This window comes from Micromys minutus (assembly GCF_963924665.1).
Source record: "Micromys minutus genome assembly, chromosome: 23".
Taxonomy (NCBI): domain Eukaryota; kingdom Metazoa; phylum Chordata; class Mammalia; order Rodentia; family Muridae; genus Micromys; species Micromys minutus.
The window spans coordinates 37,740,946-37,756,480 of record NC_137958.1 but is presented as its reverse complement, the minus strand read 5'-3'; the positions used below and the strand labels follow the sequence as shown (position 1 = coordinate 37,756,480).

The 15,535-nt window shown below is 37.0% G+C and overlaps 1 protein-coding gene across 1 annotated transcript in view; it reads left to right on the top strand.

Annotated features, from left to right (window-relative positions):
* The window catches only part of VWDE (von Willebrand factor D and EGF domains), a gene marked incomplete at both ends in the record, with an annotated part of 65,384 nt that overhangs the window by 40,001 nt on the left and 9,848 nt on the right, over positions 1-15,535 (top strand). Inside the window, 8 exons of the mRNA XM_080936514.1 lie at positions 2,585-2,835; positions 3,669-3,888; positions 5,736-5,873; positions 7,707-8,279; positions 12,673-12,768; positions 12,852-12,947; positions 14,111-14,206; positions 14,774-14,869. Coding sequence (XP_080792640.1) covers positions 2,585-2,835; positions 3,669-3,888; positions 5,736-5,873; positions 7,707-8,279; positions 12,673-12,768; positions 12,852-12,947; positions 14,111-14,206; positions 14,774-14,869 — 1,566 coding nt within the window. The remainder of the gene's footprint in view (positions 1-2,584; positions 2,836-3,668; positions 3,889-5,735; positions 5,874-7,706; positions 8,280-12,672; positions 12,769-12,851; positions 12,948-14,110; positions 14,207-14,773; positions 14,870-15,535) is intronic.

Here is a 15,535-nt window from a genome sequence, read left to right as displayed (position 1 = left end):
GTTCATGTCTGGGAAGCCCTTCTTGAGGAAGTAGAATTAACATTAAGATACAAATACCCTCAGGACAATCTACATTCTTGTACAAAATTCTTAAAATGATTTTTAAGCCATAGCTGATATTAATGTATCTGAGATAGATAAGCAATATATTTGATTTAGAATCCCTCATTACTTCATAAATTTATTTTCTTTAAGAAATCAAAACATAGGAGTATGTTTTTATATGTGGTCTCGAACACTAAATAACAACACTGGCTAATAACAGGCTTTATATGTGTTTATATCAAGTGATTTAATAGCTCTTTTAATTTGTGACTATACCCTCCACAATGACACAATGATAAAGCTGATTAATGATTTATATCTTATAACTTATCATAATACTAAGTGATATAGGACTACATATAACTTATTTCACCATACTTTAATAGCTTATAATTATGTATTTTAATATTTAATAATGAAATAATATTTGAATAGTTCATAGAAGAATGATATGGGAATTCTTAATTTAGATAAACACAATTTCTTATATCTAACTTTGCTTTGTTCAGTTTTATAGCAAGAAAACTCAGCTATTTCAGCTCCAATGGGATATTCCATTTGATACTTAAAATATTTAGACTGGGTGCTCTATAAAGTGCCTTTCAACACCTCTCTTATGTAATTCTATAAATATGATCAAGTGTATAGAAAAATTCAGGATCTATTCTTCCATCCAAAAGGTACCACAAATAGTTGTTACATGTTATAGCATCTTCACTTTCCCAAGCCTACAATAATTTCATTTGTGTGTCTGAATTTTTTCTCGTGTGAGCAGGTATTATTAGGTACATGGAGTAGTAATTAAGATACAGTAAGACATGACTCTCAGAGCCTATATAACTTTATAATTGAAATGACTTTATATTTACATGTCATTGTTTATGTAATTTCCCTTACTTTTGTTAGATATTTTTTTTCATATTCACAGTGCAGCAACACGGTTTACAGAACATTAAAAAAAAGCCAATGAAAATTTGAGGGAAAATAACAAGAGTGATAAAGAAAATGGAGTCATTTTTCTTTTTATGGAGTGAAAAAGTGTTTTCTTTATTACTCACAGAAAACCAGAAAACAAGAGTTGGAGTCTTTCTTGTTTGTTTGTTTGTTTGAGACAGAATTTCTCTGTGTAGTAGCCCTGACCATCCTAGAACTCACTCTGTAGACCAGTCTCAACCTCAAAGATCTGCCTGCCTCTGCCAGCCTCCTGCTAGGAGTGAAGGTGTGTGTTGCCAACATCCAGTGAGTCTTTCTTTTAACAGTTATGGTATGATTGATTTGTGAATCTCTCTCATGCTCACTCAGTGGTATAAGTAGTTTTAAAATGGGTCTCATGTAAAGGACGAAGGTACTAAAATCAATAATGAGGCAGCTTTCAAATTGGGACAAATTGGATGCTGGACCTGGGATCTCTAGGCACCAGTGCATCGCACATACACATAATGCACGTGTAGTCCGGCTGCCCTGGTATATTTAGATCTCTTATGTTTAGCTAGTGGGCTTCTATTCCTGCACAAACATCATGACCAAGAAGCATGTTAGGGAGGAAAGGGTTTATTCAGCTTACACTTCCACATTGCTGTTCATCACCAAAGGAAGTCAGGACTGGAACTCAAGCAGGTCAGGAAGCAGGAGCTGATGGAGAGACCATGGAAGGATGTCACTTACTGGCTTGCTTCCTCTGGTGTGCTCAGCTTGCTTTCTTATAGAACCCAGGCCCACCAGCCCAGGGATGGCACCACCCACAATGGGCCCTCCCACCCTTGATCACTAGTTGAGAAAATGCTTTACAGCTGGATCTCATGGAGGCATTTCCTCAAGGGAGGCTCCTTTCTCTTTGAAAACTCCAGCTCCTGTTAACTGGACACACAAAACTAGCCAGTATGGCTAGCAAGTGAGGAAAGTACATATATTAAAATATAAGACGGTATAATGTATATTTTAGAATGTTTTCTGAGTATAAAGAGAACATTCCCTATTCCTGTCACAGCATCACTCAAGGCTGTGTGAGCATGGGTACTGAAAAGGATGCAGAGGAATAGGAGTCTGGTCCGACTGTTCACTCCCCACTGTTACAAATGGGGAAGTAGGCAGATTGGAAGAAGCATTCGGGTTTGGATGTGGGGTATAATCTCAGAAAGTAATGCAAGATGCAGAGGGGAAAGGTGAGGCTGAGAGAACACATGTAGAAAGATTAACAGGGTCCAGGATACCCAGGGTCCCCAAGCAGTGGAACGGTCAACACAAAGTTATTTAAGACCAAAGAGGAATGCCTCCAACCTGCAGAGCGTAAACCTGTCTGCATGTGTTACATGGTTTACAAACTGTTTATAGACTTGACTCTCAAAACGAACCCTGAAGCTGCCCAGTTGCTTTTACATTTACACAGAATGGAATGCCATTAATTAAAAAAAAGAAGAAAATAGCAGCAAATAGAACTTTAAGGAGAATTAACTCCTTATTAGATGTCTGTTCCTATGGGAACCATCAGCACTCTTTTATTTTCTTCTCGGATACAAGGTTAAATCATTCTCTGTTACAGATAACCAGCCCCCTGTGATTCAAGCACTGCAAGACAAATTACAAGCATTTTATGGTGAAGACTTTGAGTACCAGTTCATGGCCTGGGATGCAGAAGGCTCTGAGATCCATTTTACACTGGATTCTGGTCCTGATGGGGCAGAAGTCTCCTCTGGAGGACTTCTTACATGGAAAACAGAGTCACAGATTCCTCAGAGATTCACTCTCCGTCTGAAGGATGACTGTGAGGCTGAAACGACATTCACATTGGAGGTCATAGTTATAGTTACATAAATGTCACTGAATCTGTTACAAATACTACCACTTCACTTAAATCCTGGGCAAAACATTGTCTTCATGTCAAAGGGAGATGGAGGCATTAAACATGGCATGCTTAAAATAAGTGTTACTTGTAATAGCATAGCACCTGAGAGACACTCTTAAGTCCTGAAGCATGGGTCTTGGATGCTGAAATAGAAACCACAAATACAGAAAAAAGATTTGAAAGAACCAATTGACGGTTTTCCTTTTTTGAGATATGTAGCCACTTTGTCAGAAGGCTTACGTTCTTATAAACTTGTGATGTGCATGTGTGCTTGAAGTTTTGCATGTACATTTTTACACAGACACATATGATGAAAGGTAACCTTGTTTGATTATATTAACCTAACAACTGAAGTTATTGTGATAACATGGGTGGCTGACTGCCTCTCAGATCACTGATTTTGTTTCCTAGTATTCTGTTTGCATTTAGACACATATCCATGGGGTATGGTGTTACTTACCTAAAGAAATATGTCCTAGGGAAGAAGAGAAAGGAGGAATATAAATTCCAGACCACTTTGAACTATTATTGAATCTATTTTTAAAGTTAGAAAATCAAAACAAGTCATTGTGCTTGCAATATTTCTAAAAAGTATTCCACGTAGCACTTACATTTTAGCTTCGCTCTTGAAAGAAGATACCATTTTTTAAACAAGAATTTTGCAGAGAGACAAGACTTGTTTATCCTGATCCAAAAGTCCTCATGCCTGTTCTGATTTCATGGAGTGAAAACTAAACATTGTTTCATTCAAAATAAACGCATTCAATATTTTCTTTTGTAGGTGACTGTGAAGTCTTGTGACTGCTTGAATGGTGGATCATGTGTGTCTGACAGAAAATTCCCTCCAGGAAGTGGAGCCTACCTTTGTGTCTGCTTTTCTGGTTTTCGTGGAGTTCTTTGTGAAGTCAAAGCCAGTGAGTGCCAGTCCAACCCTTGTGGCTTTGGGAAATGCATTGGGGGCTTACACAGTTACTCCTGTGCCTGTCCCCCTGAGCTCACAGGTCAGTGTGGGTTCCTTACAAACTAAATAAGAATGAGAGAGAATTAAACAGAAAAGTTCCTTGGAATGTTCTTTCGGGGAAACATGCAAATCTATGTTCTTAAGTCTTTAAACCATATTCTTTAAAGTCTGGCAAAAAGTAACACAGACATAAACACTGGTTACATCCTCTGATGATGTTTTAATTGGGAACTTTCAAAGATTTCTGAATTTGGTTTCATATATTCTTAGGATTTTGTCCATTTTATGATTCTGACAGAAATCAAGGAAACTCAATTGAATGTTTATAGGTACTTCTACATCTATTTGGCAAGTAAAAATACATTTAAGTGTATTGATATTGAAATTTAGAACGGGAAATGCAGTGAAAGAGGAGGCAGAAGGAACGTGGTAGTCAGAGACAGAGGAGGACATGAGGAGAACAAGGCCCTCTAAATCAACTAAGGAAAGCTTGTATGAACTTACAAAAGCTAAATGTGGAAGCACAGAGCCTACACAGGTCTGCACCTGGTCCTTTGTGAATATGTTTACTCCTGAATGTATGAATGAGTGGGGCTCTGAATCTCATACCTTCTTTTGCGGTTTATTTACTACTGTTGGTTTACGCTGACCAACTTCCATGGGATGGTTTTTGTTTTATCTTTTTATATGTTATTTTGTTTGAAAAAAAGAACCATTTACTTAAAAAAATATCTTTGAAAGAAACATAATGGAGAATAATTAAAAAAATATTTCAGGAAAATAAGAATATTATCCCATAGGAAATGCTTTATAAGTAATTTACTAATTTAGAGACATTATGGGTAAAATCAGAGTTGGAATCAAATGAAATACAAACATATTCACTAATACATTACTTGTCCTAAAATGTTTGATTACAAAAATAACCATATGATAATAATGTCTTTAATTTATCAAAGACTTTAAAGTCATGTATGAATAGCTTTTAGGGTAGCTTTTAGGGTATATAGATGTAATATTAGATTAATATATAATTAGTGAGTTGACTTTGCTGAAATAAGTCAGTTTTAATATACTGAAAAAATTTACTTGTATCTAACCTTCTTTATTATTTTTAAATCATCACTTAAACATGTGAATATAGATATCCTACTGGTTTTGTGTTATGGGTTATATTTGAAATTATTCATATATTAATTTCCTCAAAAATATATGTATAACAAGGGTTATTTTCTATTCATAATATGAATTTATTTATTCAAATCAGATGCTGATCATATAAAAGTATCTTATTGGGAAAACTTTGACATATTAACATGTAAAAATAAAATTTTCAGAGTCTAGTATTTTGATTGAACTAGTCCTTCTTAATATTAGTGAGAAACATTCTAAACAACCATTCAAAATATTGAGTTTTTAAAGAAAAGTACAAATTATATAATTATATAATTATATATTATATACTGTAATTCTTACTTCAAATACTAATCAACTGTTTCTTGATACATATCTTGTGTTACTTATGCTGACCAACTCAAGTCTTCCTATCTTCCCTTCCTGGGTGATGAGATTACCTACTTATTTATAGAAAAACACAAATTTACATGTGTGAAGAGTTGAGTTTGCAATTAAAAGAAGTCTAAGTGATTTTATATTTGATTGCACAGTAGTTTTCAAACAAATGGTAAATGTATCTCCTCAGTAGAGGTTTGGAAGTGCTAGATAAAGAGGAGGCAAACCTGCCAGCAATCCCAGAACTCAAGAGGCAGCACTGTGACACATTTTTGCTTAACCTGAGCTACATAGCTAGTACCAGGAGAGTATATGTAACCAAGCAACCGGATGTTAGACATTAAATAATTTGAACTGTTGGTATATTTCCTATAGGCAAGAACTGTGAGAAAGATGTAGATGAGTGTGAATCCTGGCCTTGTTTCCCAGGTGTGGAATGCGTCAATGTCTTTGGTTCCTATCATTGTGGTCCATGTCCAGAAGGGTTTCACGGCAATGGAAACACATGTCACGGTAATAGTCCTTGCTCTCTGCTGTGTTTTGTGCGGTTTACCTACTTCTGGTCACTCAATAGCATTTTCTTCCACTAATGTGTTTCTTTAGTATATATGCATCGTGTTACATGTAGAACTAGATGAACAGGATACAGAAGTGCATCTTGTATGTCCTCACATTTAATTACCATGTGGTAGCAAGAAATGAGATTAGTAACTCCATGGTACCAAAAAAATGTTTTGTATATTTTGAATGAAGGGCACACAAGAGGCAACATTTCTTGTTGGTAGGATAATGAAGGGCCTTAAAAGAAGCATGGATTGAGGAGAGAGAGAGAGAGAGAGAGAGAGAGAGAGAGAGAGAGAGAGAGAGAGAGAGAGAGGGAGAGAGAGAAGTGAGGAGAGGGAGAGGGAGAGGCTGAGAATTCTATCCACATGAAGGCCATGATATAGGACTAAGTTAAAGATGAACTCTTATGGTTACTATCCAAGGAGACAGAAATTTTAGAGGAAGGGTGACACAAAAATACTGAGGGACATCACTATTTTAAAAGTGAGTTCTAGGAGACAGCATTAAAGATCTATATGTGTCATAGTTACATGAATAAAGATATCCTTTTCATGAGATGTTTACTGATCACATGGTGGACCTATATGTTCAGGTAACAAATAAGACAGCCTATGCAACCTCCTGCGTGTTTCCCACAGGACTAAATCAATTAAGTCTATAGTATTTTTTATAAAGGTAAGAATTGTATAATGCACCATAAAATATCTTCTTTTATAATCTCTGCAATCTTAAATATTATATTACAGAAAAACATTGAAAAATCGCTTTTTTTCCTAATTCTAGAGTGTGGAAATTCAAGGTCAAGGGTGTAAATTAGTTGTCTTCAGGAATACTGTCTTTTTGCCCATCAGACAATGGCATCTTCACACCTTTATTCCGTGTATGACTTCTTTATACCTCTGCCTCTTCTTAGGACAATTATCTGCTTAGAGCAGAGATGCACTTTCTCACCTTATGCAACCAGAATCTCTTTTACCAAGGCCCTCTTACCAAACACAGCCATGCTAGAATTCATACATTTTACAGATGAATTTTCAAGCGTAGGATTCATTCTAAATCTGAGGATTTGGGGGGGGGGGACTTAACTTTGATCTAATTTCCAATAGTTAAGTCCAAGAGACTCATGAATCCCAGATTATGATTCATTAGATTTTGTTTATAATAGTTGAACTCCAATACATTTGATATACTGATTTACTCTTGAAATGGAGTTCTTAAAGGGCTTTACAACAGAGGTCTGAAGAAGAGAATGGTAAAACTGCCAAAACCAAAAAACTTATATTAGGCTAATAGACAAAAATGTCCCCAATAAGTCATGATCTTGGATCAAGTGTGGTAGAGCATACTACCCAATTGTTTGCCCCAAGAGTTATAAAAACAAGTTATAACTCAGTTTTTTGTTTTTGTTTTTGTTTTACTTTTAGAAAGATAATCTGAGGGTTATATATGATAACTTGAAATACATTTTCCCATGCTGATCTCCTGAATGCTCAGGGATGTATTACAGAAAAGTGAGCAAAGTGGATTCCTGGGAAACTTATTAGTGGATATTCCACAGCTTTCAAACCTGCTAACCTTCTGAGTTACCTCATGTATCCAAGTATGTTAAGCATTCCTTGGAGGGTGGAACACTATGATGACTTTTTATTACTGTATGATTCTTGGTCATAAATATTAAAAATCACAAATAAACAAATGAGTAACTTGGTATCAAAATATGAATGGGGTAGAACATCAATAAACATCCTGATGAATGTTTCTATTTATTTCTTTGCTCTTTAGACTCGAGTTTTCAACCACCATCAAAGGAGCCTTTACTGGTGAATTCAAGCTTTACTCAGAGTCCTGCAACAACTTCTGACAAGGTCTTAAGCTCAAAAGGCATATCTTCCTTGTCAATAAAATCAGTTACAACAACAATGGATAATACAAAGAAGGGTACTTCCCATCAGACACCAGCTTATGAGTATGTGGATCATGTTCTCAGTAAAGATCTTACTGTTGATGAGCTTGAAGTTCCAGAACACAATAATCATTTCTTAAGCATCAATCCTAACATTTCGTTAGGCCAAGTAGACCCTGTCCTGAGCACTATTTCAACAGAGACAAAAGGAAATAATGCACACCTATCCAAAATTAGCAACCCATCCCAAAATTTCTCTGGGCAAACTCTTACATCATTGACTACTAAAGCAGCAATCACTATTTTGCCAGGAAAGTTTGGATCAACCAAAATATCAAATTGTACAGAATCATCATGTTTCCCGGGTGTTTCCTGTGTGCCAACCACAGATGGTCACTTCAGGTGTGGACGCTGCCCCTTTGGGTACTACGGAGATGGTATCAATTGCAGAGGTACTGTGAGAATTTTTTGCTATATATAATGATAACTAACTCACTTAAGTTTAAGTAACTACGAAGTTGTACTCTGTTTGCTGATTTCTGTTTACTCTTCCGAGTTTAAAACATTTTGGAAAACAGTGGGTTTTCTGAAGGGTCCATTTCAAAAGGTAATAGACCATTATTTTAGACAGATACCAGATGCCAAAGTCAAATCATGATCTGATAAACCTGGTAAACATTCCAAATCCGCTAAAGAAAAAGAAGCATTCATTAAAAGTCTTCTATCCAAAAAATGCCCAGGACCAGGTGGGTTTAGTACAGAATACTATCAAACTTTTAAAGAAGACTTAATACCAAGACTCTTCAAACTATTCCACAAAATAGAAACAGAAGGAACGCTATTCAATTTTTTTTTCTCAAAGCCACAGTTACACTTATACCCAAACTGCACAAAGACCCTACGGACCAATTTTGTTCATAATTATTGATGCAAAAATACTCAATAAAATACCTGTGAACCAAATCCAAGAACACATCAGAATGATCATTCACAATGATCAAGTAGGCTTCACCCTATAGATGCAGGGATGGTTCAATATATAAAAATTCATCAATGTCATCCATTATATAAACAAACCTACATGATGATCTTATTGGATGCTGAGAAAGCATTTGACAAAATTCAATATTCCTTTATGATAAAAGTCTTGGAAAGATCAGACAACCAAGGCCCATACATAAATAGAGTAAAAGCAATATACAGCAAACTAGTAGCCAACATCAAACTAAATGGAGAGAAATTGAAGCAATCCCACTAAAATCAAAGACTACACAAGGGTGCCTACTCTCTCCCTACCAATTAGTAGTCCTCTCCAGAGCAGACAAAAATATAGTAGTCCTAGCCAGAGCAATTAGACAACAAAAGAAGGTCAAGAGGATACAAATTGGAAACAAAGAAGGCAAAATATCACTATTTGAAGATAATTTGATAGTGTACTTTAGTGACCCCAAAAATTTCATCAGAGAATTCCTAAACCTGGTAAACAACTTCAGCAATGTGTCTGGATATAGAATTAACTCAAACAAATCAGTAGCCTTTCTCTACTCAAAGGATAAACAGACTGAGAAAGAAATTAGGAAAACAACATTCTTCTCGATAATCAGAAATAATATAAAACACCTTGGAGTGACTCAAACTAAGCAACTGAAAGACAGGTATGACAAGAATTTCAAGTGTCTGAAGAAGGAAACTGAAGAAGACTGCAGAAGATGAAAAGATCTCCCATGCTTGTGGATTGGTAGGATTAATATTAGTAAAAATGACCATTTTACTAAAAGCAATCTACAGATTCAATGCAATTCCCATCAAAATTCCAATTCAATTTCTCATAGCGTTAGAAAGAGCAATTTGCCAATTTATTTGAAATAACAAATAACCCAGCATAGCAAAAAATATCACCTATAATAAAAGAACTTCTGGGGGAATCACTAGCCCTGAACACAAGCTGAATTAAAGAGCAATAGTTGTGAAAACTGCATGGTATTAGTACTGAAACAGGAAGGTAGATCAATGTAATATAATTGAAAACCCAGAAAGGAAGACACACACACACACACACACACACACACACATACCTATGGTCACTTGATCTTTGACAAAGGTCCTAAAAATATTCAATGAAAAAAAGACAGTATTTTTAACAAATGGTGCTGGGTCAACAGGCAGTAACCATGTAGAAGAATGCAAATCAACCCATTCTTATCTCCTTGTACAAATCTGAAGTCTAAGTGGATCAAAGACTACCACAAAAATTAAAGAAAAAACAAACAAACAAACAAAAAAACAGGTACACTGAAATTAGTAGAAGAGAAAATGGCAAAAGATTAGAATACATAGGCACAAGAGAAATTATCCTGAAGAGAACACCAATGGCTTATGCTCTAAGATCAAAAATCTAAAAATGGGACCTCATAGAATTGCAAAGCTTCTGTAAGGCAAAGGACAGTGTCAAAAGGACAAAACGGCAGCCAGCAGAATGGGTAAAGATCTCTACCAATTCTACATCTGATAGAGGGCTAATATTCAATGTATACAAAGAACTCAAAAAGTTAAATTCCAGAGACTCCATTAATTCTATTAAAAAATGAAGTACAGAGCTAAGCAAAGAATTCTCACCTGAGGAATACTAGATGGTTGAGAAGCATCTAAAGAAATGTTCAACATCCTTAGTCATCAGGGAAATACAAATCAAAAGAACCCTGAAATTCCACCTCACACCAGTCAGAATGGCTGAGATCAAAAACTCAGGTGACAGCAGATGCTGTTAAGGATGTGGAGAAAGAGAAACATTTCTTCATTGTTGGCAGAATTGCAAGCTGGTACAACCACTCTGAATCAGTCTGGCAGTTCCTCAGAAAACTGGACATAGTACTACCTGAGGACCCAGCTACACACCTCTGGGCATATACTCAAGAGATGCTCCAACACATAACATGAACACATTCTCTATTATGTTCCTAGCAGCTCTATTTATAATAGCCAGAAGCTGGAAAGAACCCAGATGTCCTTCAACAAAGGAATAGATACCGAAATCGTGGTACATTTACACAATGGAGTAGTACTCAGCTATCAAAAATAATGACTTCATGATATTCGTAGGCAAATGGATGGAACCAGATAATATCACTCTTAATGTGGTAACCCAGTCACAAAAGAACAATCATGGCATGCACTCACTGATAAGTGGATATTAGCCCAAAATTCAGAATACCCAAGATACAGTCCACAGAACACATGAAGCTCAATAAGGAAGACCAAAGAATGGATGTTTTAGTCCTTCTTAGAAGGGGGAACAAAATACTCAAAGGAGGAAATATGGAGACAAAGTATGGAGACTGAAGTAAGGGCCATTCGGAGACTGCCCCACCTGGGGACCCATCCCATATACAGTTTCCAAACCCATACAGTATTGTAGATGCCAAGAAGTACATGCTAGCAGGAGCCTAATATAGCTGTCTCCTGACAAATACAGAGGTGGATGCTCTCAAGCAATCCACGGGGTCCCAAATGGAGGAGTCAAAAAAGACTGAAGGAGCAGAAGCGGTTTTCAACTCCATAGGAAGAACAACCAACCAGACTCCCCAGAGCTCCCAGAGACTAAACCACCAACCAAAGAGTATACATCAAGGGACCCGTGGCTCCAGAGGCATATGTAGCAGAGGATGGTCTTACCAAACATCAAGGAGATGGGAGGCTCTTGGTCCTATGAAGGCTTGATGCCCCAGTGTAGGGGAATGGGAGGGAGTGGAAGGGTGGGCAGAGGAGCACTCTCATAGAGTCAGGGAGAGTAGGGTGGGGATATGGTGATTGGAGTGGGGGCAGGAAATGGGATAACATTTGAAATAAGTAAAGAAAATATCCAATTTAAAAAAATTAAAAGATAAAAAAATCAGTAACTCCATCTTTTATTTAATAAATACACCAAAGTCATTTCACATATTATGGTTACATGAGAAGTGTTAAAGACCCAGTGGAATATATCCAGTGACTCGAGATGCCCAAGGGAATCTAATCCCATTAGCTTTTTACTCCCCAGAACCTTGCTTTTTGGTTAAGCATCACCATCTGTTCATCGATATCAAGCTGTATTCCATCCGAAACTCCACTGCACTCTGCAACACAAATGTATGGTTGGCTGCTTCCTTTACTGCGAGCTACTGTTATTGGAACAATTGTCACATAATGTGCTTATTTCTTATCTAGTAATTATTTTTCTTAATCATTCTAGTCTCAAAGGCAGTATGAAGAAATGAAGTGTGAGTCCATGTAGTGGCTGTACTTTAGAACTTCATTAAAATGTTCACGTTAGAAAATTTCAGATGAGGGGTTAGATGGAGTTCAGTACTCAACATGGTGACTCACAACCATTGTCTTTTTATCTCCAGGAGATAATGTGCCCTCTGTTGGGATCCATGGACTGTGTGTGTGTTGCCACAAAATAAAAATCTGTAAAACCAAAAGAAGAAAAAGAAGAAATTTTGGCTGGGCTGTGGTGGTGCACACCTTTAATTCCAGTATTCAGGAGGGAGGTGGATCCCTTTAAGTTTGAGGGCAGCCTGATCAGCAGAGCAAGTTCCAGGATAGTCAAGGCTACATAAAGAAATCTTTTCTCAAAGAAAGAATGAAAGAAAAGAAAGGGAGAGAGAAGGGAGAAAGAGAGAGACAGAAACAGACAGACAGACAGACAGACAGACAGACAGAGAATCAGAAATAGAGAAGGAGAGAGAGAACTTTTAATTCAACTAACTGGTAATACACACACACACACACACACACACACACACACACACACACACACATACACATACTCACTACAACTTAGACTTTCTTTCTTGTCTTTTGCAGCATTGTGTAGACACTCCTGTGGAAGAAACAGGGAATGTGTTGCCCCAAACATATGCAGATGTAAACCAGGTTATACTGGCTCCAACTGCCAAACAGGTAGGTACATGATTCATTTGTTTGCATAATAAATTTTAGTTGATAATCAATATATCTAAGCCATGGGCTTTATTTTTATGTAGCCATCTGTCACCCTGTCTGCAAAAAGCATGGAAAGTGCATTAAGCCTAACATCTGTGAATGTCCTCCAGGGCATAGTGGAGCAACCTGCGATGAAGGTGAGAATCCCAATTACAGTCTCAAATATGGAACTAAGTATAGTGTTATTTCCTTGAAACTATCTTTAAAAGATAATTGTCTTTTAGAAATTTTGAGTTTGTGTTAATGATTACTTATCAGTGCTGGAATAAAAGCTCACAGTTTAAAAACTATTCATACTAATTCTTCTTAGGGAGATGCTTATTTTTAGTTTAAAGCTTATTAACTGTGCAAGTGTTTTTGTCTGGTTGTATGTCTGGACACCATATGTATACAATGTCTCCAGAACAGAGTGTTCTGTTCCTTGGGACTAGATTTATAGAAGCTTGTGAGCTGCTATGGGTACACGGGAATATCTGGAACCTGGTTTATCTGCAAAGCAGACAGTGGCTCTTAACCTTTGAGCCGTCTCTCCAGCCCCTAATTTTAGACTTTTAAACACTCAAACTTCATAAGTCATAGATACAAAGAGCAATTGTTACTCTTCCAAAATCTTTGCTTCTTGAGATTTAGGTATTTTGGGGAAGTTAATTATTCAAATGGCTTGTGTGTTAAATGCAAAATTCAAGGCTATGAGATAGTAAGAAGCCTAAAGGTGGCCCTGAAAATATACCTATAGCTGTATACATGCTTTGTGATTTAGGATGAGTTAGTTATCAAGTGGGGATTCTACAGAACAGAACTGATAAAAGTAGGTGCTTTTCAAAAATTAATTTTCTGTTTTTGAAAGTTTTTGATACTGATACATATAATTGTGAATAATCTTAGAACCCTGCTAAATAAATGATGACAAAGAAAGCTACAAATTAGCAAAATACATTTGGAGCGAACAGAAGTCTTCAAAGCTAATAGAAAATGAGAATGACTATGGAATCATAAAAACCCTATTTTTATGATGGGGATTCCTAAGACTAAGTTTACGTTTTAGAAGCTGAAGGTCAGGTACTTTCACCCAGGTAACCAACATTTTTACGAACAGTTCACACACCTGCATGTGTGCTGATTATCAGCTTTGGGATTGTGAATTCAAATGGTGGATCCCCCAACAGAAAAGCAACTACCCAGTAAAGAGAACTGGGCTTCCCCTAAATTGCTCTTCTAATAGGGCCTTATTGCAGCCATGCTTTATCAACGCACCTCTACTGATTATCGAAACTTGACTTAATACTACCTGTGTCTGCAGAACACTGTAGCCCTCCTTGCCAACATGGGGGTGCGTGCTTGTCTGGCAATCTCTGCACTTGTATGTATGGCTTTGTAGGACCAAGGTGTGAGACACGTAAGTAAACTTCTCCTGCAATCTGTTATAATAAACATCTTTCTCGGTGAGTTGATTGCTTTCATGTAAAATAAATCAAAGCCATCCCTAAATAATACTGATACCCTAAAGGAACCAGGGTTTCCCCGGGATGGAGGTAAAGATGTTTAGTTGGGTGTGGCTATGATCCTGGTAGTTGGGAGGCTCAGAAGAGTAATCTGTGTTATACACAGTGACATGGTGTCTCAAGAAAAAGTAGTTTTACTATGAATGGTAACATCTTCTTTGAAATAAGTAGAAATCAGACTAATTAACTTGCTTATACGTTTATTTTATTTAATTTATCTCTACTTATGTTCACCAGTTACTAATACTTTTCTTAAATAACTAGATCTTGTTTGGTGCCAATAATTTTCCAATTTCTCCATCTCTATCAGCAAGAAAGTAGCTGAACATAAGCACTTGAGTGCATCTAAGCCCGAGTATGAATTATCCTGGTCTTTCTCTATGATCAAATTCAATTACTGGAAGTATTTGACAGTCGCAAGCTAAATTTGTCTTTCTTTTGACCTTGTTTTGTGATCTTAGTGGTCTGTAACAGGCACTGTGAAAATGGAGGCGAATGTGTTGGACCAGATATTTGCCGGTGCAAGCCTGGCTGGTACGGACCTACCTGTAGTGCAGGTAAAATCAGAATTACGTACAACAAAATTAACAACAACAACATTTCGAATGTCCCAAAGAGTCACATCTAAGTACGGAACTGAGCTGACAAGAAAGACAGAAGGTGGTTACGGATGACACATTTTTAAAATCCGTACCTTCCATCCCACATTTTGCGGTTCCCTTGGACCTTATGCCGTCTTTCATGCTGTTACCTAATCAGTGCCTTGTGCTGTTGTGCTTCCGTGAGATGCGTTACACCGCATGGGCACAGAAACCTGTGTGTGTTGCAGTTTCCCCGTTTACATTTCCTTCTCCTTTTCTAATCAGGACGTGGACATCCTGCTTTACTTAACATCTGTTCAATTTTTCTTAAGGCAGGAGCAGATATGTGCTTCCTTAGCTGAAGGTTTGCGGTTGGTCAGTCTAATCTAACTTACTATCCCACGTAGTATCTGTCCCATGCACAGAAGCTATAATACTGTCCCCATTTCCTATAACTTCAATGTCCTCTTTAAACTCTCACTCCATGATTTCATCTGCAATTCCCATCTAATGACTTTTCTCAATGACAATCTAACCCACCGTTTATAGTGTGCTCGCTCTACGTGAAGCCTGGAACAGAGGAAAACAAAGATCAAGCCGATTGTTGACCTTACATCAAGTCTCACATCATTACTGAAAGAG